The sequence below is a fragment of the Xiphias gladius genome, chromosome 19 (assembly GCF_016859285.1).
Source record: "Xiphias gladius isolate SHS-SW01 ecotype Sanya breed wild chromosome 19, ASM1685928v1, whole genome shotgun sequence".
Classification (NCBI taxonomy): Eukaryota; Metazoa; Chordata; class Actinopteri; order Istiophoriformes; family Xiphiidae; genus Xiphias; species Xiphias gladius.
In genome coordinates this window covers 9,833,696-9,858,818 of record NC_053418.1, presented here as the reverse complement: position 1 = coordinate 9,858,818, position 25,123 = coordinate 9,833,696, and the positions used below count along the sequence as shown (strand labels likewise).

Genomic DNA, 25,123 nt, shown 5'->3' with positions numbered 1-25,123 from the left:
TGGTAAAATGTGCTTTTTCGCATTCTTGCCGAGAGTTCGATGAGATGATCGATACCAACGTTATGTCTGTACGGCAAATGTGAAGCTGTAGCCAGTAGTCGGTTAGCTTAGCTCAGCACAAAGACTGGAAACAGGGGGAACCGGCTAGCTGGGCTCTGTCCAGGTAACAAAATCCACCTACCAGCACCTCTAAAAGCTTCCTAGTGGACATGTTATATCTTGTTTGTTTAATCTGTAGGAAAGCCAAAAATAAAAGAGACATGTTGTGCTTTTACAGGGTGTTATCTGCCAGACTGTTTCTTGGTGGACCTTGTTAGCTTTGGACAAAGCCGGGCTTTTTACCCATTTTCCGGTCTTTTTGCTAAGCTAAGCTAAGCTAACCGGCTGCTAGCTGTAGCTTCATGTCTAGCTCGCAGATACGAGCGTTATCAGTCCTCTCATACAGGCTGACTCTTGGCGAGAAAGCAAATGGGTGTATTTCCCAAAATGTCAAACTATTCCCGTGAAGCTAAATCCAGGTAAAGCTACAAATGGTCATAAGCAGAATGCAGGTCAGTTTTAATATTTCAGGTATCTTGAGTTGTTTTTTTTTTTTTAAACATAGCTGAGACTATTCAAGTGCATATTCGAGTGAAGCGATGCAAAGTCAGCGTTTCCATCGCTGTTTTGCGAGTACACCAGGTCAAAACTTCATATTCAAAGATTTTTGTTTTACTTTCAAGACTCATAGCAAAGTGAAGGCCGCCGTCACCATTTTTGTCACATTAGTCTTAGCTCCAGTCCATGTGTCAAGTCCGCAGCGCCGCCGATAGCCACCTGCTGTAATAACACCTGTCGCAAACCGGTCCGGACAAAACAGGAAAATAATGACTCAGTTTCGAGCAAATAAAGCGTTCACTAATTCAGTCATTCACATAAAAAACAAACAAACAAACAAACAAAATAAAACACTACAGTTCATGTAAAATGATCCGGAAATTCCACATCTCACTGTTATAAATCTATTTATTTACTAGTCTTTTATTCCAACTTATATTTCTATTTCTCCGAGTGTATCCTGCTCACGTCCAAGGGGGTACGAGGCTGATCGGGAGAAGGCAGAACTTGTAAGCTATTTTCAGAACATGCATTGTAACATAAGCCGAGCCGAAAGCTTGAATAAATCAGCCTAGACTCGTTTGTTTGGGGGGGGGGTTGTGGGAAGAAGAGTGGCGAAGTCCAGGAACGTATCATCAACTTTCACATCATCGACTTTTCTCCTTCTTCCTCTCTGACAAATGGAATGGGGGAGGGGAAAAGGGGGAGGGGGGAGAGAGAGGTTTTTTTTTTTTTCTTTGAGTCAGATGGTAAGTGGGATGGCTTTGTGTGCGGGAGAAGCACGGAGAATAAAGTCCCGAAGAAGGCAGACTCAGTGAATGAGCGTTCGGGAAGCTGCGCTGCCCCGGGAAAAGAACCAGCGTTTCAAAACAAAAGGACTGCTTCTTCGCTTGCGCCTGCGAAATCCCCGCAGTTTCACGTCCCGTAAGTAGAAGACGATGCAGCGAGGAAACACAGCGGGGCGGGTGTAGGCCCCGGTTTCATATATAAATCCTGCTGCTGAAAATGTTATTGATTAAACTGTTGTTCTTTGATTTGATTTGACTTACAGCTACACACACAAAGACACACACACACACACACACACACACACACACACACACACACACACACACACACACACACACACGATGCAAGAAGTCTTGCATAGTGTCATGTTCTTCTGTCAGTAATAGCTGAACTCCTTTGTCAGAATCAAATTTTAATTGCCTGGCAGTGTTTATTGGCAAGGGGATGGAGTTTTCATGCTTCATTGCAAATAGAGATGATGCTCCAACAGCCACCTGAAGACAACCAGAATGGTGATTTTTTCAATATTTTTGGAGGGATGTGGATTAGGAGAAGAAGCGGCACTTCTTCAAAATCGAAAGTGAGATATCTACATTTACATACATGCAGCTGGCTATGCCACTTTGTGGCCACTTTGTTCAGGTGCAACATCTGGTAGCAGTTGGACATCGCAGCACAGTGCCTATTATTAGAGAAATCTCCTGCACGAGAAACTTAACTACTGATTATATGGCACGTTCTTTTTTATTTCTCAATGTGTCCTTCACACGTGTCCGCACAGCAGCCTTTGCTCTCCACTTCTCTTTCAACCACAACCCCATGTCCTTGAAGTGCAGGGAGGAGGTCCGTCTACGTGAGAGCCACCCATGGAGCTTTCTGCCTGATACACACTGCGCTGAGAGGGGAAGCGGTACTACATCATAAACTAAACAAAACCAGGAAAATGTTCAGTGTTTATTCTCGCTGAGTTCAAGGACAAACTAAAGTACAATGATGAGAGAAAGGAATCAGCACTATCTTGCTTTTCACCATCAGGCTTAACAAATGAGTAATCTACCTTCAAAAACTTTTACACTGTTACAAATCGACGTTTCTAATTCTCAACAAATTCTAGGATGTATTTTATATTGCAACTGTGCTGTAACTTAGCTTAGTGCGACTGCCCTAGCCTGCCCACTTTTCTTAGAATGAGTTTTGACAATCCCAAGGGAACAAGTGCAAACTTGTTACAAGTCATTGGATGGAGCAATGTGATAGTGATAGCAGAGTGAGCGTTTTTACAGTGGTGAGAAAGCCAAGTGGCGCCTCTCAGTAAAAGCAAATGCCTTGTGGCTGTATGTCATTTTGATGTGGCGGACAGCAGAGAATTAGGCAATTCTCCCTCTTTCATGACTGATTTCACCCCGTGCCTATGAGTTTTGAAACATCAGCAGAGAGTAACGAGTCTAGTAGGAAGTTTAGAGGTAGAAAACACTTAACCACATAGAAGATACTAAAGAACCAGATGCTTATGCTATGTTTTTATTTTGTGATGAAGTTATTCCACTAACTACTAATTACGTGACCTGTGCACACTGTTGCTTATCAGAGGTTTTTAGATAGATTCTCTACCCTCTCTGGGAAATCACTCTTTTCCATTTATTTAAATCCTGACGCATTTTCTTTAGCATTTTTGGATTCATAGACATCTGGAACTTTTCGAGAACAGCTGGATCCCAGCATTCCAGCAATGCAACTTGGTAGCATCTTTCATGAGATTCTCCATGTTTGGTAAATACCAATGTCTTTCAAACTCCGTGCACCCAGTTTGAAATGAAGGCTTTCCATTTTTAGTAACCAAGCTCAAGCTGACATTACCTTGTGACACCACCAGGGTTATTTTTTCAGACTTTGGAGAGAAGACTTTATACAACTGTTTTCACAAGCTGAGTAGTGCATTCTGTTTGAAGTAAATTGATCTTCATGTGTAAAATCATGTGTAAATGCAAGACAGATTCAAGTTTTTGCCTATTGTATTTTCCATCAGGAGCTTGTGAAATCAGCGCTCATTGGCACTGACTCTCAACTTCGAAAGGGAACATCTGTGAATGCACCAAAAATGATATTTTGGACCCACTAACTCTGTTACCATTCTGTGGAAACAGAGTGTTGACAGTGTTTGCTGTGATTGATTGTAGGGGAATTAATGGAGACCAGTTGAAATCTTAACCAATCTAAAAACAGATGTAATATATCAGGTAATATGCAGTATAAGCAACTATTAGTTATTAGTTGAACATGCAAAATCAGCCATGAGGTGCTTCAAACATCAATGTAAAAGGTTAAGTGTAGAGGTTTTAAGAAAAATAAAAAAAGAAAAGTTTGTGTGTGTGCATCTATTGTCTTTTTAGAAACAAAAGTGAGAGAAGAAGAAATGAGGTGGGAGGAGAGGGAGGCCATGTTATGCCTGTCTTTGTGTAGGTGAAATGTGAGGGTCACTAAGGGGCTTTGTGCGTCAGAAGCTGTGGGACCACTACAAAGTCGGGGGCCAGGGGTGTTGCACAGACTGAATGCGTTAGGGGGCCACAGCAGCTTGTCTTTGAGAATGAAGGAGCGCATTCTGGACCAACGGTGGCATGTCTGAGAGCTCAGGAGTGAGTGAGGGGGCCGGTGTCGGCATGTCTTTGTGCAGCCTTTGTTGAGTTGAGTCACACCAGCTGAAGAGGGCCGATTTTATTCAGGCTTTTTTGGCACATGCACACACAAACAAACACACTCAAAGGAGCTTGACTGATACTTTTCTGTGGGGAAGTCATGCGTTTTTAAGCAAATTACACCCTGGATGGGTGGGCACAGGCTGGCACCTTTCACAGTTGATGAAATTATATTTGTTTTTGTGTCAGTGAAGTGGGCTGTGTTGTTTTAGTATGTTGTTGAAGGGCTTTCACTGTTGACTTGTTGTTTACATTTTGGGGCCTCTTAATGTCACCGAAACCTCAGGCCCCCATGGTTGTATTTGAAAGCTAAAATTGCTGGCATTTCTTCACTCTTCATGGACAGTTGGGGAATAACGTTTCCTGGTTTTTTACAGTTTGAAATGTTTTCTAGTGTTTAATCTGGGTCTGTAAAATAAATCTAAACTAACTCTGGAGCACTAAACACGCATTTGATGGCCGCCGTCACTCACGGGCTGAAGATATGAGACACAAGTTGTGGGAAATGCCTGTCCATGGGAAACATTCTCTCCTCTTGCAACTATTTCATTCGCTGTTTATCAAAGGCTACAAAAGCAATTTCTCACATGGTTATAGTTAGCAAGGAAAAGCTGTTGTAGATAGCTGCCTGGGTTGTTTCATAATATCTGGGAGGTTTGAGAAAGCTTAATGTAAACCAAAGAAACTGAAGTCATCTTTGTGCTTGTTCTCTTTGGTGCTTTGTATGTTTTACATGTCTCACTTTTTTGCTATCTCACCTCTGTATCTGCATTTGATATTAAGCGTGCTGTGAAAGCAGGAGGATGTTTGCCTCCCTAAGGCCACAGGTTTAGGTGTAACAATCAAAGGGAGCCATAATATATAACTCATTAGTATAGTGTGTAAGTCCTCTCTTTGTTTGCAAGGCTTTGTTGTCTCTCAGCCTCTGATGGTTAGACATGGTTTAGGTTTCACAAGTTCCCAAATCTGCCATTCACACTGCTGGGGGCAAATAAATGAGCTGGGATGAAAATGTACGAGTCAATACTGCAGGGCAAGGGTGTCTCAATTCTGGCCGATGTTATGGCTTGCCTGCTGTACTTACATCATCTGCTCTGCCATTTCCTTTAAAGTTAATTGGGTGATTGAGAGTTGAGGGTGTGATATTTTTCCTGGGTGAGGGCGGTGTTCTGTATGTTCAGCATTCAGGCTACATTGCTTCATTCTCCCTCACTTAACCTAGAGCTAAGTTGCTGGCATTCCTTTATAAAAGAGGGATACGTTTGGTCCTGCCCAGCTCTGACTGGTATCACACTAGTCTCATATCTCTTTGGATTTAAAAAAAAATTCCTGATTCTGGGAGATACAGAGGGGAAATTAGACCCTCATCGGTGGCCTGTGATTTACCCACTGCCCACATCTTGTTTGAGTAGCTCTGTAGCCCTGAAAATGGTAAATGTGGTTTTGGTTTGAGGGCCTTCCTCTTGGCTGGGTCAGATGCATGACCAGACCAAACCAGGCGCAGCAGCTTAGGGAGCAGATTGCCTTGGTTTGAGGTTTCTGGTTCAGGATCTGTGAGTTAAGAAAAATTAGCTAATGGCATTCTCCTAGCCCAGATCAGCTGGGAGGGGGTCCACTGATCTTGGTGGGTGATCTGCCATCTCAAATACCCTTTTCTAAACTGCAACCAGCTCACACCCATTATAAACAAACTAAAACATTTCCATCATCTCCCACAATTTGTACTTCATGTCCATGAATGGAATTGTTTCTTGCAAACTCTTGATGGCTGAGTCTAACCTCCCCTTCATAGAACAATCTGGGTCAACTGTGCTTTAGAACTCTCAACCACCCACTTTCGGTCCTCATTCCCTGTCACCCTCCAGAATAGACTACAGTGCCCAGCACTCATTACCTCAACACCTTGGCATGCTACCAGCGCCATTGCCTTTATCTCAGACCAATTACAGATTTACAACTTAGCGGCCTTCTCTAACTAACGGCCAACTGACTGACCCACATACTGTATGCTTCGTATCCACTGCACTGTCTGGGGCTCTGAAAAGGACCTGACTCAATCTAATGTTAAGTTTAATTAGTTGAACTTTTATTGACCATACAGGCTCCTTGGCCAACAGGTTTTCACAGCCCAAGTTGTAGTCCACTGGCTGTTAGCTCATGGACTGTATTTTTTGTAAATTCCGTGAGACAAAGTTTGTCTCATAGCAGCAAGGAGACTGTTCATGTTGGCTCACTGAATGAAGGATTGGAAAACTGTGTGTAAATTGGCTTCAGGCCCTCACTACATGCGTATAATCCTGTGTGACTAGCTTATTTTCTGCCAGGACAGGAGAGCAGTGTGGGAATGAGCAGGTCCAGATTAGATGCAGAACCACGTTACTGCTGATCAGCTTTCATCTTGTAGCATATCTACTGTATCATCAGTCAGACTCAGCATCACGTCATGAAAGAAGCATATGACTCCATGATCTGTCTGATCAGTTATGGTGCTGATACATATCTATGGCAGTGGCTCCCCTGGAACATGGAGAGCTGCAGTAACAAAGATCTGACACTTTGAAGATACATATCTATCAAAAGCAACTGGGAGGCAGTAACCTCTTGCCCATAGTGCCTTGATCGCCGGATTATGAATAAGTCATAATTCTGAGTGTCTGATGTGCCGTGAAGTGAAAAATACTCCTCCCTCAGCACTCACATAAACACAGAGAAAATCTTGACCTTGCCAGGGAAGTGCTGTTCAACAACCAGCAAACAAGCGGAAAGTATTCATCAGTTTCAGGATGTGGTGACCTTTCTGCTCTCTAAATGACACTGCAGCACAAACACACACATACACGCATAGACAGGATATTCATGCATGCAGCCGCACACACATACAAATCACCACATGCAGATTAGAATCTCAAATTAGTAAATTTTAAAAATGATTGAAAGTGCTCTGTACCCGACTTGAAAAAGTCCCCTCAAGTTTTTTATCTTCCTCTGAGGACAGTCTTTAGTGAGACTACAGAGAGCAATGATGAGATATGAGTGAAGAGATTTCCTGTAAGAGCTGGGAGAGATCACACAAGGTGCCTGCTGACAGCCTCAACAAGGTATGTTTCGGCTCCATCCCTGTAGTTTAAAGAGGCAGAGCTGCTAATTTGTGGGCACTGGAGTCTTTACAGAGAGCACCGTGCCCGGTCCTGGATGGACTATAATCAGCTGCAAACAGAAGACTCAAACTCCAGAGAGAAACTAAAACTGAAGCCTGGGTGGCTGAAAACCAAAAAAACTTATGCAAACAAACATGCACACATAAGGCATATACTGTACATGATGTGTGCAAGCATATATTATTATATTTATTCAGGATGCACACCCATTTTAAACCGACATTTCTGTATTGTAACAGTAGCTATTAATAGTGCTAAAACAGTGTCGGTGTCGTGAGTCAGGCTGAGTGAATGCTGTTGTGTGAAAGCATTGTAACTACTAAAGTAAATTGTGATAGCAATAAGGAGACCCATGGTTTGTGAGGAGGTCTGGAATAAATTCAAGGACTATAATGGTATAGGGCACTCCCCAAACTGTCCTCAAACACATAAACACACTTCACACACCTGATTACATTATACTCTCCCCTTTTCTCACAACTATAACTCACTGGATGTAGATTTACAAATGTAAAAATGTTTCTTCAGACATTGTTTTTATACGTTTCGCATAAACTATACTGAGTGACGACGCCTTAGATTGAAAGAAGATATCTGCGCCTCAGAAGCTGTTGGACAGACACTAACTCTTCCTGTTTGCTTCCTGTTTATTTCTGTGATTTACTTTTTGGTTTATAATGAATAGTAATGTTGCCGTAGCTTCTTTATGCTGGTACCATAACTTCACTCAGAGCAGTTGTAACTGAAATGCACTCTCTCAGTGTATCACCAAGATGGGTAATTATATGTAGGCAGAGTATTTTGGCTGAGGGTTCCTGTGATCTCTAATTAGGAAGCAAAATTGTGGAATGAGAATAAGGCAGGTTTTCAGTGGAGATATACCCCTTAAATTCTGCAGTAGATGGAATGAGATGAAATTGAATGTTAGAGATAGGCATCACTCTCAAGCTCAAGACAAAGCAAACCTGTGCGCAGACTACAAGCACAACTATTCATACCAAAAAAACCTGTCATAACTGCAGCAGAACTACAACCGTGAACTGCAGACATACAGAAATCCTGCCGAGCTGAATCACACCTGCATCGTAAGTGTTTCAAATCTCATACCTGCTGCTCAGATGTTGTCATGCATCTGTGACTTTGTTATCATGACCTAGTTCTGCTGGTCTCTAGTTGACCTCAACTCCAGAGGAATCTGTGAGCCTTTTTAACTGCATGAGCCAATACCTATTTTGTCGCCTGGGAAATGTCTGAAGTGTTTTGCCTTGAATTGACGCAGACCATATCAGAAAATATACAACATCAGTGTTCATTCCTTTAGAGATGTGGAGGGATGATTTACCATCCTACATGGAGGCTGACAAAGAGGTTATGTGTAACCTAATACCACACTTATTCCCTTCAGGGCATCAGAGTGACTTAATAAATGTTTTTGTGCTGAACTTTTCATCGCCACCGATATGACACATTCAGCAAGAATTAGAGTGATAATTTGATAGAAAAGACCACTCACCATCAGTTTAACAATCCTCCCTTTCCTTTTATGTTTAAGTCATGAATCTATCAGACTGAGGTGAAGCCTGATTTATATTTCTTCTTGTGACTGGTACAGACTTCACACTCGACCGAGATTTTGAGATGCCAGTCTCTGAGATTTCTGCTCCCACCCTAATAAAATGGAGCTGAGTTAAACTTTGTTGATGTTGCTGGCAGAATTGAAGAATGATATTTAAATAATTCAACTCCAACTTTACTTTTTAGAAAAAAGGATCCCATTATTCTGGATAATCCACAAACCTCACTGTCAACAGTCGAAGGGACTATTTCTTCGCTAGAAAGTAGTTCGAAAGAATCAGAACGCTGGAATGACACATTAAATTATTTAAAATATATTTTTTAACAGCCTCTCTCCAGTAATCGCTGCGCACATCTCTGATTTGCTTAGCTGCTCAAATGTCTATAGCTCTGGTGTTGGGGCTCATTGACAGCTACAGTATTTCCCCTAGTTGGAGAAACAATCAACCAAACAGAGCTTTGTAAATTGGATTCCGAATGGGGGCATCATCTTCCTACGCCCCAGACAGGGAGATCCATGAAAAAAATAGTGACAGAAATGGACACAAAAATGGCAGCAATAGCAGGCGAAATCAATTAAACTATATAGATTGTGTAAAATTTGACTTATAGAAGTTAACTGAGCAGTTAACTGCCAGACCTCTACCTCAGCTTCTGTGTTCACTAAAAATGATGGGCAATAGAGAAATGTTAGGGCAATAGTCCCCTCAGAATTACAGAGACAGATATCTCAAAACCTGGGCAAATAAAACAAACACTATCTGCATGGCTAGATGCCACCACAGATAAGTTAGAAATACAACCTTTTTTTTTTTAGGGGATACATGGATTTGGAAATATCAAGACTCATCCTAACTCCACCAGTCAGATTCACCGGCACAACAAATCCACGTTGCTGCTTTAAACCAGATCCCACATATTTTCCTGTGTGTATCATAATGCTGGATCATGACGTCAGAGGGCCTCTCAGAAACCCCCCCCCACGCACATGAGAGCACGGCTGTGTCGAGACCAGTTTGGTCACGGCAACTAAATCATAACATAGAAACAGTATCACAATCACTCTGATTGGGACCTATACAAACTCGCTCAAAAAGACACTTGAACACTGACTCAGAGGCACATAGACACGCACACACAAATGATTGAGAGGATTGCTCTGAAAATGTCATCTGTTACAAATTTGTAATCGAGTTTGGACTGGTGTTGAATAAAGAACAAAGAAATTGGATTTTTTGCTGCAGCATAAAAAAAATAACATAATAAATGCTACCATAAAGCAAATAACCACACCCTCTAGTTTAAAGCATATATTCAGACTGAAATCTAAATAGTGAACTGAATGGAGCTCCAGTTGATGTCATGTGTGTTCTTGCCACAGCAGTCAGGATCTGGCATGTGGTACTTCACTGGAGCGCTGCACTGATCTGTGCTGACAGCTGCTCGGCGGCAAAACACACACGGCTCCTGTCATTTTGCAGATAAAATCAAACACACCAAGACGTAATAATTCTGAGTGAAATGACGACAGTGTCAACTTTTTCGTCTGCGGCAGTTAAGTGTGTGTGTGATTCAACATGACTGTTCCGACAGACATCTGGAAGTGATGTTCATGGTGTCCTCACAGCTGGCTATTATTGAATCTGAAGTAGCGCTCTGTGGGAAAGTTTTGGGTGAGGAAAGGTCTACTGGATGACAGTGGTACAAATTGAACATCCTGTGGGGTGTCCAGCAAACGCAAGGGAGCCTGATGACTCATAGTGTAAGGAAAAAAGAGTTTGGTCATCCTTCTTTTTTCCCCTTCCCCCTCATACACGTCAGTTACTCCCATTCCGTATGCATAGAGTTTGTGTGTGTCTCTCTGACTCTCATGTGTCTCCGTGTTCGTAGGTGTGCTTTTCAGATGGTACCATGGCTGAGGGAAGCTGCTTTGGAGCGTTGTAGCTGTTTGGGATGACCAGAGCTGAACCTTGCCTCAAAGAGGAAGAGGGGAAAGCCAAAAGGAAAGAATCGTGAGAGGAGGGAAAACATCAGCTCATAGAGGATAAGATCTGTAGCCCATCTGGATCTGAATAGGGAACCTAACGGACCTTTGTCTTTGTAAGGAAAGGAATTTAAACTCCCCAATATCAGAGCTCTGTCACTTGGAAGAGCTTTAACAGGCTTCGAGTTTTTTTTTTTTTTGTTTTTTGTTTTTGTTACCGTTTCAGAAAGAGTTAACACCATGTGTCATGTCATTGTAACATGCCGCTCCATGCTCTGGACACTGCTCAGTATTGTAGTGGCCTTTGCTGAGCTCATCGCTTTTATGAGCACTAATTGGTTGCTAGGAGTCCCTCGGTCAGACTCCAGCGAGAGCGGGGCAGGAGTAGACTCTGGGGAGTACCGGCCGTCTCTCGGTCTCTACAACCGCTGCCTTCGTGTCGGGACTCGGGGGGTAGGGGTGAGCTGCGGGCCCTACGCTGGGACATTTGAAGAAGTGGCCAGTGGCTTCTGGAAGGCTGCCATGTTGTTTCTGGCAGCAGGGACATTAGTGCTTGGGTGCGTGGCCTGTATCTCTATCTTCAGCCTGTGTTTTCAAAGCATCCTGAGGAAGAGCATATTCAACATCTGTGGACTGCTCCAGGCTATCGCAGGTGAGTGAGGGTGTATGTGTCTGTGTCAGACACATGTGTTCCAGATCTTCCACACAAACTGTGCTCTTGGCGTTCAATTTCACTCAAATTGATATGACTTTTATTTGAATTTTTTGGCATTTTGCCTTTATTCAATAGTGTGACAGCAAAAGTGGGAAAAGGGTGAGCGAGAGAACGTATCAAAGTAAAAAATATATACAAAAAGTTGAACTTCTGTTTTTTCATTGCCATGTTTCCTCTGGGTTCACACATTCAAAGTTTGCAGCTGAAAATGAAGGAAACTAAGTTCCTAGTGACTTTGCCTCCTCTAATATGTATGTTTGGTGACTGAGCTCAGAAAAAGCAAGAAAGAACCTTGAACAAACTCAAGAAGTTGAACACCTCACTTGCTACCACAGCTAATTCTAATAATCTGGGACCTTGGGCATATGGTCTCTAGCATTTACACATCTATGCAAGCATATTACTGGATGTTTTATAATCGTGCCATAACCATTTCAGTATAGCTTTTTTTACAAGGGGAAAAATCTTGAGTTTACAAGTTGGCAACACCTACTAGCCTTCCATTGCACTTCTCCTGGTAGTCTTTTTTGAATGTTTCTTTCAACAACGGGCACCCACAGGTGTTTTCGGCTGGACAGGCCTGTCGAGTAGGTAATCTGTCATTATGTGACATCCTACGTCGGCAAAGAAAGCTGCTGTGTGTTGAGCTCTCTCAGCAATCCTAGACTTCTGGGCCTTTCCTCTCATCACAAATCAAATGCTTGTTAGATGAAAAATACACGTATTCTCAACCAGAGCTTAGTCACCACGTTCCCAGCTGCACTGTGATCTGTTTGTACTTTCAGCCCCGATGTTTACATGTACGTGACTAAACCCCCTCGTCTCATTGTCTGCTCTCCCTCCAGGCCTGTTGCTGATGGTTGGCCTCATGCTGTACCCTGCTGGTTGGGGCTCAGAGAAGGTGATCGGCTACTGCGGCCTCGAGGCCTCGCCCTTTAGGCCAGCTCTGTGTTCACTCGGCTGGGCGTTCTACGCAGCGATTGGAGGAACGCTGGCAACCTTCCTGTGTGCTGTTTTGTCCGCACAGGCTGAGATTGCCACCTCCAGCGATAAGGTTCAGGAGGAGATTGAGGAGGGGAAGAGTCTGATATGCCTGCTCTGAGCCTTCAGAAACCTTGGGAAACCATCCTTGGTGTAATTTTTCTCATTTGAACAGCTGTACTTCTCAGTGGAGGGAGGACAGACATTTCTCTTGAGTCATCTTTTTCGTGATAGCTGGATAAAATCAGCTAATTGTTGAAAAGATAGAAGGCTTGGTAATAGATTTTTAAATTGTTAGGCATGGTGTTCTGTTCTGAAACTTGCTGAAGACTACTTGAGGCTAGGAACAGAACCCATACGCTTATTCAGTGTTATTATTAAAATCATTATTTTTTTTTTACCAAGATACTGTTTATTTTTGTAATAATTCTTGGCTTAAACAAACCACTGTACTGGAATAGCAGGATATTAGTTAAAGAATTAGTGTTATTGTGGATAGACACACTGCCAGTAAAACAGTGTGTAGGTTTGTAAAGTCATTACAATGTTCATTCACACACTTCACCTGCAAACCTCAACAAACACTAAATACTAGCAGATGTGCACACTGCAACACCCAACAATGTTCTGTGTGTGTGTGTGTGAGTGTGTGTGATAGATATAAGCTGTTGAGGTTTCTAAATGTCCATATGCTCTGATTCTGTGGCACAGTAGGACAGTAAGACTCTCCAGCTAACTTTAGATGTGCCACTTACGGGATTGTTCACTTCAAAGGGAGCTCCTCCTGTTAAATGGAGGATTTGTGGCCTTGTTGCATCTTAATAACTGGCAGAGTGTGTGCAGGAAAAGAACAGAGACTTGCCATATGTTTCACTGTGCTGAGCTTTCATGAGGGGATGTCTGCTCACAGCGAGATAACGCAGACTGCACCATAGCTTATCATGAGCTACCGTATGACATGAAGAGAACCGTACAGGCAAGGTCTGGCTTTGTAAAGCAGTCCAAGACAAAAAGTAGGTGAAAATTCAAAAAGCCTTTGTTGAGCTGTTGCTAGACGAAGGCCAAAACTCCCAATGGACCATCGGAGTTGCCATGTCAGTGTGCTGTAGACATTTTATTAAAGCTGATTTAGGCAGACCTTCTTAGTTTGGTAGTTTCAGATTCCCAAATAGAACCTGATATTGTGTTTTGCACTTGGTCCTTAATTCATTTTGCATTGCTACATAAGTTGCTGTAAATCTAATATGATTCGCGTGATGCTGTGCTTTTATTCATTGTAGATGAGATGTGCAATAATTCAACTATAGTGTTTGCTGTGAACGGACCGAGAGGATGAGACTGATTGAAATCATGACATGGATTTGTATCAAAAAGCATTTCTAGTCTGTCTGTGCTTAAATTAATGTGTTGACTGTCCACTGTTTTTGTTACATTAACAAAAGAGTAACAGCATCTATGGCAAGTTGTGTGATGCTGAATGTATGAGAGGTTGAAATGTGTGAATAGAGTTACAGTCTGTACTTTCGTACTCAAATAAACCAGGCCTTATTTAGTAAACTTATGCGTGATAAATTTGTATAATCTTTTCTACTACTACTACTACTCAATAGCCCTTTCCTGGTAAATCCCAACTTCCTGAGGAAACACTGACACCTAGAGATGGAAGGTCAACAACACAGAACAGTGCTTTATATCAATGTTTCCCAACCAAGGTTTCAAGATAAAACTTGTTTTGTTTTTGTTTTTTAAATACTTACATTTTTACCTCATCAATCCTCTTATATGAGTGTAACCAGCAAAAATTTTTGGTGTAACTCCTTGCAACTCCTATATATATCAAAAATGTGATCATGAGGGTCATGAGTAGACATTGCTTCATTTTAAATGGTCACAGGCCAAAAAGTTTATAACATGGATCCTAAGCAAAATTTTGGCTTTAAGTAAAAATGAGTTGCTTTCACTTGATTTTGGTTTGGTGTGAGTTTTCTGAAACTAAGTCCGCAAATATTTCTTTCAAATTTTATTTCATGTTAATACCATAAATATACAAAACTCAAACTATTTCACATGCGACAAAGGCCAGACAAGAGTGCATCACGTTTTCTTTTTACATGTGATTGATAATGGGGATCAGATTTTCAACTTTACAAAATATACAAGTGTCCCTTTTGAATGAGTTTCTTCTCTGATTCAGTGAAATAACATGGTCACAGGTCAAAAACACAGTTTTTTGTCAACAAACTTCAAACGTCTTTCTGTACTGCGGACCAACTCGCCAAATACATCAAGAAATTACCCACTGTGGCATGGCTTCATATAAGAACTGCTTAAAACTATAGATACATGTGTATCGTGTGGGTGTATGTAGCAAAGAAAAGTTGCGTAACACCTTAAAGTAAAACATGGCAAGGGAACACATCACAAATCAAGATTTAAAAACAAATCTATATGGACATTTGGTAGATTTCGCACAGCTTTTCTGAACTTGGAATAACACTTGAGGGAGATTTTTTTTTTTTTTTCATACCAATCATACACACATCCTCATCCACACAAGCACACCTCTTGCAGGAACAAGTTGCAAAGTCATTGAACACTTTTCAATCTAGCTGATGCCATGATCATGTCATTAAAAAAACCACACAAACCTAATACATAATGTATAATAAACCGAACACAATTTAAATGCAAACAACTTAAATTACACCATAAATAAAAACATGTTTGTCTTTTGCACAAAGTTGAACGCAAAACAAGAAATGTGCAAGGAATTTGAAACAAAACATTTCCAAACAAAAACCAATACTGCCAAGATGTATGCTTACGATTTCATGACAAATTATTGACCTTGGTTGCACTCACAGGAGCATTTCATCCACTATAATGTTCAGTCCACACGTTTGTGATAACAGCAGTACCTATCATCAGTCATCTATCATGCACATCTTCAGACACTCAACACTATGAGAGGTGCTAAAGCACAACACAAATGTAACCCACTTCCCTATTTCACTTCAGTGACAGTAGTTTGTACAACTGAGTATAGAATAACAATTATTATTGTATATATAAATGTATCTTAGTGAAATCACTGAATGTGCATCAAGTCCAATCCTCTCATATATCAATGTTCATTTTGGCTGTGAAACGTCTGATGCCAGTAATCCAAAACTGACAGGAAAATCAATGGACTGACTTTTTTGTCTGTGAAAATGCAAACGGACTGTTAGTCTTTGTAACGTACATATACACAATATCAGTGTTTTCACTATTTTGTGTATACAGGATAGATTTAAAAAAAAAATAAAAATAAAAAAAAATCACAGCTTTATCACTGTCCAGGTCCTTGTGAGAGAAGGCAGGTCACTTCCCTCAGTTTTCACTATGTATGGTATGTGTCCTTTTGATCAGGAAATATGACAACATTCATAGCAGCGTTAGTTTTAACCAAGTGTGAAGGGCTACAAAAGCAACTGAGGGAGAGCCACACAGTAGTCTGTTAATGTCATACATACATAAAAGAATATGAGATTGTTATATCTCAGGTGTTTTCCCCCTTTAGTGCACCAGGCCATGAAAGCATCCGACTGAACCTCTGAAGTTTGTGGTTAGAGCTGGTGACCTACTGACCTGGCTGTTCAGTGCGTCTTCACAAATAGATCCAAACATCATCAATCAGTCAAACAGCCAATGGGACATGCAATAACTTTACAGCTCGCTTCTCACAGAAACTGAGGGAAAATAAGTAGGCAGACATTCCCCTGAACCAGCTACCTCTGTAGCCTGAGAAAAGGCTGATAGTGGACAGAATGACCTCTACCTTGAGTGTGCTAAACAAGCATGTCATTTTCATGCTGTCAGATCTTTGTAAGCCACAGAAGTGCTGACCCAATCTACTTTGCCAATCAGGGTAGCACACAGAGAGGGAACAATTCAACTGAGGTGTCGCTGGATCTGTGTCGGGGGGCTGCGGGGCGGGTCCTTACATAAGAACATACAGTCGTACTCGGATTTATATGAACTAAGTTTTACCATAATTGAACAGTCTTGTCTGAGAATAGAAGCACTGCTATAGTACAAGGTAAAATTCACCATTCAGATCTCAAGCACTGGATTATAAAAAAAAAATAAAACAAAACAAGTCAGAGCCACAAATTTCATAAAGAGAAATACATATTCACACGCAGCCCCAGCCACTCAAACATATACTGTACTTTTGGTATGTGACCAATAAAACAGAACTATGTGCAAAACACCATGATCAGATTATCACTTTTCATGACTCTACACTGTATTAACCAGGCAGGAAGCTGTTTGGAGGTCATCACCATGACAAAAATAAGGTATGCTAGAACCGCAATCTCTGCCTGACCTAGGATCACCTCAAAGGGACAGAAGAACCGGGAAAGCAAAGGAGTGAGTACGAGTGTGTGAGGTGAAATCTCACACATTCTTACTCTGGGAAAGCCAAGGAGTGAGTAAGAGTGTGTGACACACTCAGAGCACACCTTGAGTCACTAAGTGGCTGTTTCACGGTTAGTGAGCAGACAGTTAACTGACTGAAAAGCAGACAGGGTGGATGTAGGAGAGTTTTACTGATATACAGTATGATTTTAAGTGAGGATGGACAGCTCTGGTCACTTGTCTGTTATTAACGTTAAACTTTTTAAGCAAAGTATGCAGGGCAATCTTAGCATTGCGACATTCATAAATAAAATCAGTTTGATCTGAGAACCAGCGGGGCCAGAGCTGTGCATCTCCATCTTTTCAGTGTGTGTGTGTGTGTGTGTATGCTTGTATGTGTGAGCATGTGTGCATGTTTGTCTGTGTAATGCATGTTCATGGATGAGGTTTGAAGGCCCCACGAGCAGCGTTGGATGCCGCATTAGCTGCAGCGTTGGCAGCCGCAGTCTGAACGGTCTTGTTGGACATGACTCCAGTTGCAAACTCCTGCTGAGCCTTCTCAAAACTAGCACCAGTGGTACGATAGAGTGCGTGCACCTGGAAAGAGTGGAAGAGAAAATTAGCTGGAATCAAGTTGAGCAATTTAAATCTACGGCAATGCCTTAGGCATTTTTCACTTCTGAGAGTTGAGTCAACATTAGTAGTGAATAATAATGACACACAGTATCCTGTCAAGTCTTGATACATTGCTAGTGTCTCAATGGACTCGCATTTAACCCCAGAACAGCAAGAGCACTTTGAGACACAGATTCATTGAGATGATGGGGGAGATATGAAGACTATGTTGGGCAACTGGAGCTGACTTAATTACCTGTGACTGTCAGTATCTTAGTCAGAGAACATCTTTCCACTCTCCAATTTTCAAACAATATAAACATTTACTGATAGTTTTCAGATAGTATGAATAATGAAACTGTTGCCATTGCCATTTGGTTTCTCTCACTTCAGGCAACGTTTATTAAAACACAGCAATTGATGCTGACATATTGGAGTCCTCTGTGATTGAGTTACCTTCTTAAACATAATGAGCGAGCCCACAGATAGTGCAGTGAACAGAGCTGCGATCAGTAACATGATGATGCCCACTGGGATACTGGTGTTCAGACCAGTTAAAGCTGCGATCCAACCGCTGACAAAACAAAAACAATTACAGTGTCAATGAACTTTAGTATACACTCACAGAGGTACAGAGTAACTAAAAGCACAAAATACTTACCATGTTCCCCAGCCAGTGATGCCAATAGTTTGTAGAACGTGGACTCCAAACTGACAGATATAGACGAAGAAGAAGACAAAGAAGCGGAATGAACTGTCACTCCTGTTGTGGAGATGGAGAACAAGGTAGTGAGAGACAGCAATAGGGAGGCAATAAAATAACTAAAAGGCAGTTCTACAACTCTGTCACTAATTCATCCTCTATTAAACATTAATTCTTCTCCACGTCCCTCAGTTTGTCAAAGTCTGTCTTTATCTATGTCTTTACATGGTACTCTTTTCCCATTCAGAAAAGATTTTAGGAAAATAGTAAGTGTAGGGTTAGAGAATGAGAGGAAGATAAAAAATGGGCCTCCTACAATGCCAAGAAATAACAGCATTTTCTAAGCCAACTGCCAACCTCTTTTTACAAGTTTCATACTTGGAGAAGTTCCTGCCTTTTGTCTTTTCAGTGCATGATGGTTGTCCACAGAGACATGTGTCTGCTTCTTACTACTGCTGCCAAAGGAAGGGGGTCATTTTCCATGTATCTGCTTACCTGAAAGCCCCGTAAAGTGGTCTGTACCAGCAGACAAAAGAACAGGGGGTAAACAGCAGAAACCATAGCATGGCCAGGCCAAAATCTACACCACGAGATGCATCCACACAGAACCAGGCCAGGCAGCCAAACATGTTCACAAAAAGCGTGCCCGCATGGACTGGAAGAAAAACAACAAAATTAAGACCTTTAGTGTCGCTTGAGAACACAGTGAAGATTTGATTTATGACCAGAAAAATTTATAAACCTCTCTTCTTTATTTCCTAATGCCCTTGTGATCAATGAGCAGACAAAAATATGTCTGATAACACACTGACTCAAATTTCTGCATGTTACTTGATGATGCATAAGTGAGCTATGCTACAGCACAAGAGGCTTCTCGTGCAATGCAAATACGTGGGTTGATGTTGTAAACCCATATGTTCTGGGAAGTTTGTGAGAGAACTAAAATAAATGACAATGATAATATTCACTGGAATTGGAGGCATTCCTGCCCATTCTGGGATGTGAGATATGATCCGCTTACACATCCAGAGGTTGTACATGATCTTGACTGTCTTCTGGAACTCTACAGGAATGTCCACTGCAATATCATGGTAGAAACATGGGCCAACGGGGAACTTCTCTGGCAGCGGGGGCCAGTTGTTCTTACGCCCTGCGAGAACAAAGGCAACAGTGTTTGGGTGATTAGCCGTGTAGTTAACATACAATGAAGCATACTAATATCAAGTGTGTGCGCAAGAATTGGAACAAAAGAATGAATTACAGTACACTGCCAACCAAAAATGTTAACACCCTGCTTTCCAGCTTTTTTGGTTAAATCTCAAGCAATGTGATCAGTATATATATATATCCTAAAATAAGTGTGATTAAGGTATGGGTTTGAGTGAAATGAAAAATGTGACTTTGTATTGTATTACAAATAGCCTGGATGGTTTTGGAAATGGCCTTGATATTTGGAGGACTCTAATTAGGAAGCTTTAGTGGAAAACCTAATCTGCATTTGTCTAAAAACTGATGCTAGCATACCTTTTCCACTCAGAGTTTTTCCATGTTTCTAAATGCCTTTTGACAATGTAAGCCATAGTGCATAAAGCTCAAAGATACTTTTCCCACTGTATCACAAGTTTTCATTTCTCATAGTACAACCTGCCTTTCTTCTGCTGGGAGCCGACATTTTTTAAATTTTAGTTTATCTGACAAAATGAGAGAAAGGGACCCAAGGACACACATATCTGCAAAATGTCAAGGATGATGCAGTAAAGTCCAACATTTATTTCCTGTTTTTTCATAACATGTCAACTGCTCAGTGTCTACAAGGCTGGTAACCTTGTTATTTTGCAGTTATTTTGAAAGGAATCGTCCCAATAAGATGATTCATAGAAGCAGAGAAAAACACCCAAACACCCATAAAGTATATGTTTGGTGCATTCACACTGTTGATACAACCATTACTTAATTCTCTTAATTCCTTTCTAATATTAAATAACACTATTTGAAATTTAACCAAAAAATCTAAAATACACGGTGTCATAAATCATTGAAGTGCAGTGCAAATTGTGAAACAGAACATAATCGGATAGATAGAATGTTTGATGGTGTATATTGGTGCTCCCATAGAAATAAATGAACATTGCTTCATGTGTATGTAAAATGTAGGCCTTTCTCAATCTGCGTTTCTGTCTGCAGCTGTGTTCCTATAGACTTGTGAAGCATCATCAGTCACAGCCAAAGTACTGTTCCAATTCAAATTCTGCATCTAGCTGAGCATTGGAAGTGTTTTTGCTCCCTCTGTTTTATTAAGGGTACTTTGGGAGTGGACTTGCATGGACTTGAAATTGCCACGTATCCAAGAATTAACTTGGTGCCAACCAGTGGCAATGGTGCAGATTACGAGCCAGGCTCAAAGCTGTTGTAATTTGCCCTAGGACTGGTATTATGTTACTTTATCATTTTTTCATATTTTTTTTTTAAAAAATGTGTAATGTATCAGTGTAACCGCGTAGTATCTGTTTGGAAATTTGCTCTGACATCTTTGGAGATGTGAGGACCCACCAGTCATCTTGGCAGCAAGAAGCCCAGCTCCTGAGATGACACTAAGCTGTAAATGGCTGTGGGGCAACATCTCCGTAGACTTTTGGAAAATAAAATTTGGTCTCAGACATGAAATATAATTTTTGTGCTGCTATTTTAGTTTGTCTGAAATTAAAGTTAAGGTTCATGTTTTTATTGAACTGCTTTAACACTGAAAAACAGAGCTGCCTCTGTGGACTTTAAGCTCCATTTATGTTACGATATCTCCACATTTCAATAAAAATCAATATATTAATATAAATGAATATGAATGAAAGCGGTATGGTCTATATTGAATAAAGTTTTATTTTTTAGTATACATTGCCTATCGGATGACAGGCGTATCCTTTGAGCACATCTCAATATTGCAGAAGTTAATTTTTCTTCTGAAAAAGCCTGTTAGTGGACCTCTGAGTTGAGATTGTTTTGTCAGACTACAGTTGTGTTGTAGCGTAGTGATGTCAGCAAGAACTCTGCTGTCCCAACTGCAAACTGACTGTTGTGTGTCCACCCGTCCTCAGGAGTTTGGACTCAAGAGTCGAACTCCCAAGTACACAAGTTCAAACATTGCGCACTATGTGTTGAGAAAGGCCTTATGCAACTCAGAAAAATATCATGTTCACCACAAACGGAATGCTGAGTCAAATTATGTTGTTGCCATGGTAACACATCAACTTTCTTAGTCTTATCAACATTGTCGTGAATCTAGCTCTGGGTACTCAGACTCTGAGGTAAAGAGGATGACTGACTGACTGACCTCCCGCGGCTCCGTGGGACTGTAACTCTCTCTCCCGACGATCAAGCTCTGCTGCTTTCTTCTCCAACTCCTCCTGCCTTCTCAACAGCTCAGCTTGGGCACGTGCTTGGTCCTAACAGAGACACAGAAATGCTCTTAAAATTCACTACCCCGCATCTGACAGGAGTTATGATATTCAATAAGGTAAGTAATGGAAGACATTTTCCACTCAGGTAAGCTTGGGTGTGTTAGTTTGAGAAGGAAAAAAGGGGTTAGGGTCGGAAAAGCAATCCACTCCTGTTGTCAACTCACTTGTCTTCTTCAGTTAGCACTAAAATTGTACTGCAAAGGGAAAGCTACAGGTGGGGAAAAGGCATTAAATGAATTCAGGACAGTGACATGAAGGGGTGCAGGTGACATCAGATTAAAGACAGTACCTCATTACGCCGCTGTTGGGCCATCAGAGAACAGATGAGTATATGAAGGACAAGGGGAGAGGTGAACCAGAAGCAAAGACAAAGTCTGTATAGAGTTATAGAGTTGTCAATCTAAATATTGAGAGCATATGTTGTTAACCTAGCTTGGACAAAAAACAAGTTAAAGGGAAACCAGATGCATTTCCATGTATATGAGCATGTGTGTAGTACCTGAGTCTGTTGCTGTGAATAAGCCGGCGGCTCTTCTGTGGGCTTCATGATGGCAGGTTGTGTGTTCTGGGAAGGGGCAGGATTAGATTTGGGGGCATTTCCAGGGGCTGCCTGTAATTGAGCATAGACCTACTATGTTAATATTTGTGAAATCAAAAGACAGACCCTGAATCAAAAATGTAATTAGGCCACAGTCATATTTTGTCAGGGAAATCCTCTGTGACTGAGGGGTGGAAGAAGAGAGAGAGAGAGGTTAGTGGATAAAATGAGGTCAGTGACTCAGAAGCACACAAACACATGCACGCACACTTTCATCAATAGCAACGCTAGTTAAACTGACCGTTCTGGCGTCTGTGAAGGGGTTGTACTCCTCCAGACCACCAGGAGGGGCAGACCGGGTCACCTGCGTCACTGAAGGATCCTATGGGACAGAGATGGTTTCAGGAGGTAAAACTACAACCACAAAATCAGAAGCTTATCTGTTGCTGTTTTTAACTGACCTATAATTTGAATGAAAAACCACAGCTAACAACACATTCACTGGGTCTATTAATTCTCATGCTCTGAAAAGTTATTGTTGTTGTGGTGACAACAGGTAGGGTGCAAACAGAGAGCAGTATGTGCATGCAACACTATAAAAAAGTTAACGTTGTAATATTCTCTCTGAAGTGGACTTTCATCATCTTGTGGCCATTTGAAACACTATGAATGGGATCAGGTGCAGAGGGAACTGGAAAAGGCCACTGATAACATGCTTGCATGACAGGACTACCTAGGGTAGTCTTTGGTGGCCCACCATGAGCCAAGAAGGGCCAACAGTCAGCAGCTTAACTCCACCCACTGATGAGCACGCCCTCAAGTAGAGGGGAGGAACTCAACAGATCAATCGCCCTGTGAGGTGATTTGTTGGCATGAACGCTGGTAGACTGTCGGCAACCCCTGGTCTATGGTAAGAGGTAGGACAGTCTACAAAGGAGAATAAACTCTACTGTACATCATGTATAACGTGGCACTGACCGCTGTAGCACAAATAAACAGCTTATTGTCTGCGTCTGGCCTACAATGAATGGGAGAGTAGATGGAAAACACACAAAGAAATATTATCTTAACTGTCAGATTTTTGAATGTGGAAGTAACTGGTCTTCTGTGTCATTCCACACTGCGATGAGCAGGGAGTCGATGTTTCCTTATATGTGCCAATATTCTTTGCGACGTTTATGCGTGCAGTGTATTTAAGTAATACAAAGGTAGCCAAGTTTATGTTGGAACACTGCTGTGTACAACGATGTACAACTTAAATAAGACGTTTAAATCTCATTAGCCTGCGTCCCTGCGAAACTGGGAAAAAACTGTAGACACACAATGTACGTAACTGGTGCTAAGAGCTAGCCAGCTAACGTCATGTGTCTTTGTTCTTAGTTTGCATAATCGTTATTGCAACGTTAGAGACAAAGAGCCTCAACAGCAACGAGCCAGATAATCCTGCGTAGCCTCATTTACCAAATTAACAGCCATGTTGTGTGTGTGAGTGACAAGATATATAATGTGGACGATGATTAGCTCGGTCTGCTAACTAGCCGTATTCCAAGGAAGACGTCTTGCTAGCCGACAGGCTGTTAGCTAAGACAGATAGCAGGCGTGCTAACATAAAACTGGCCTCAATGGGTTTCCAACCATACGTTAGCCGGCTAGCTAGCCAAGTTAGCTACCTGAAAGGGATTGCTGAAGTCCGGGTCTGCGAACGGGTTGCTGTCAAAATCGGACATTGTATAGCCTTTCTAATAACAGTTTAATGTGTGAAAGAGCTCCCCGATTCTCCTAGGAAAGTTCGATCCCTCGATTTGACCGCCTCTCTCCGGTGCCTGCAGCCTTCCCCGCCTCCCTCTGGATGGAGACCCCTCGCTTAGAAAGTTAGCCAGTAGCGGAAAAATGGCAGAAGAGGGTAGGATGCGTGATGAGAGGCGCCCTCCGCGTCACCGTTTCAGCACCGCGGACAGCATGACGTCTGGGCAGGTGAGTCTGAACACACCGGTGCAGGGCACTGGGATGAGTTACCTCCACCCTTGTGTCTCTGGTACAAAGTATGTTTGTATCTGACATAGAAAATCATAATTTTTATGCTTGAGACTTGAACACCGATTACATGGCAAGATCAGAAAATAAGCCACTCATTCACTCGTCATCTCTCTTTGAGCCAGGTTGTCATATTAATAGGCCTGGGGGCAAAAACTCGATGTTGGCCCCCCTGCACTTTAGAGGTGCAAATTACCTGACAAATATGCTGCTATGTAAATTGCAAAAAAAAAAAAAAAAAAAAACCCAACTGGAACTCAGTTAACCTGAGGGACTTTTGGGGAAAGTTTTTTTAAACAAACATGATAAACATGAAGTACAGTTACTCAAATACAGTCTTAAGGTATTTGTACCTTACTTAAATATTTCCATTTGTATTCTACTGTATATACCTACTTTGAAGATTGAAAGATTAGATACAAAATATATAACTTTAGAAATCTGATGCATTGCTTTACATAAGAGCAGCAAACAATACTCATACTAATTTATTTATCTGTAATTATATATATATATATATATATATATATATATATATATATATATATATATATAACACACAAATACCACAGTGATCTCCTCTGCTTGATGATTATTTTAATGATAATGATGATGAGGATGATGATATATGTAAGTGTCTGCTGCTCAGCTGGTTGCTTATGCCTGTGAGAAAGAGCTGGAGAGGCGAACCCAAACTGCCTATTTCATGATATGTAACAGTGACCTCCTTCTTGGCAGCAATCCCAGACAATTTACTGGAAATCATTTTATCTCACTTGTCCCCTACAAGAAGCATCAGACCCCCTCAGAGCTCCTGTGGTGTGAGGGCTTTTCCACATTGGCTTCGAGTGTCTATTAGTTGCCCAAAATGCCCACATGGGGGAG

General features: G+C 41.5%; 2 protein-coding genes across 3 annotated transcripts; one reads left to right on the top strand and one right to left on the bottom strand.

Moving 5' to 3' along the window:
• The first annotated feature begins 1,362 nt into the window (after positions 1-1,362).
• Positions 1,363-14,055, top strand: LOC120805814 (LHFPL tetraspan subfamily member 2a protein-like). The gene is made up of 3 exons (XM_040156403.1): positions 1,363-1,521; positions 10,703-11,448; positions 12,357-14,055. Exons 2-3 carry the CDS (start codon positions 11,037-11,039, stop codon positions 12,611-12,613), a joined length of 669 nt encoding a protein of 222 aa, XP_040012337.1. The 5' UTR covers positions 1,363-1,521; positions 10,703-11,036; the 3' UTR covers positions 12,614-14,055.
• A 457-nt stretch (positions 14,056-14,512) lies between these two features.
• Positions 14,513-24,142, bottom strand: LOC120805620 (secretory carrier-associated membrane protein 1-like). Of its 2 annotated transcripts, XM_040156015.1 has the most exons (9): positions 23,875-24,142; positions 22,506-22,586; positions 22,166-22,276; positions 21,540-21,651; positions 19,236-19,364; positions 18,710-18,869; positions 18,173-18,274; positions 17,968-18,085; positions 14,513-17,493 (listed from the first exon to the last, which is right to left on the bottom strand). In XM_040156015.1, exons 1-9 carry the CDS (start codon positions 23,929-23,931, stop codon positions 17,332-17,334), a joined length of 1,032 nt encoding a protein of 343 aa, XP_040011949.1. In that variant the 5' UTR covers positions 23,932-24,142; the 3' UTR covers positions 14,513-17,331. The 2 variants fall into 2 exon arrangements, with proteins under 2 accessions (XP_040011949.1, XP_040011950.1); XM_040156016.1 differs by lacking the exon at positions 22,166-22,276.
• Positions 24,143-25,123: the final 981 nt, after the last annotated feature.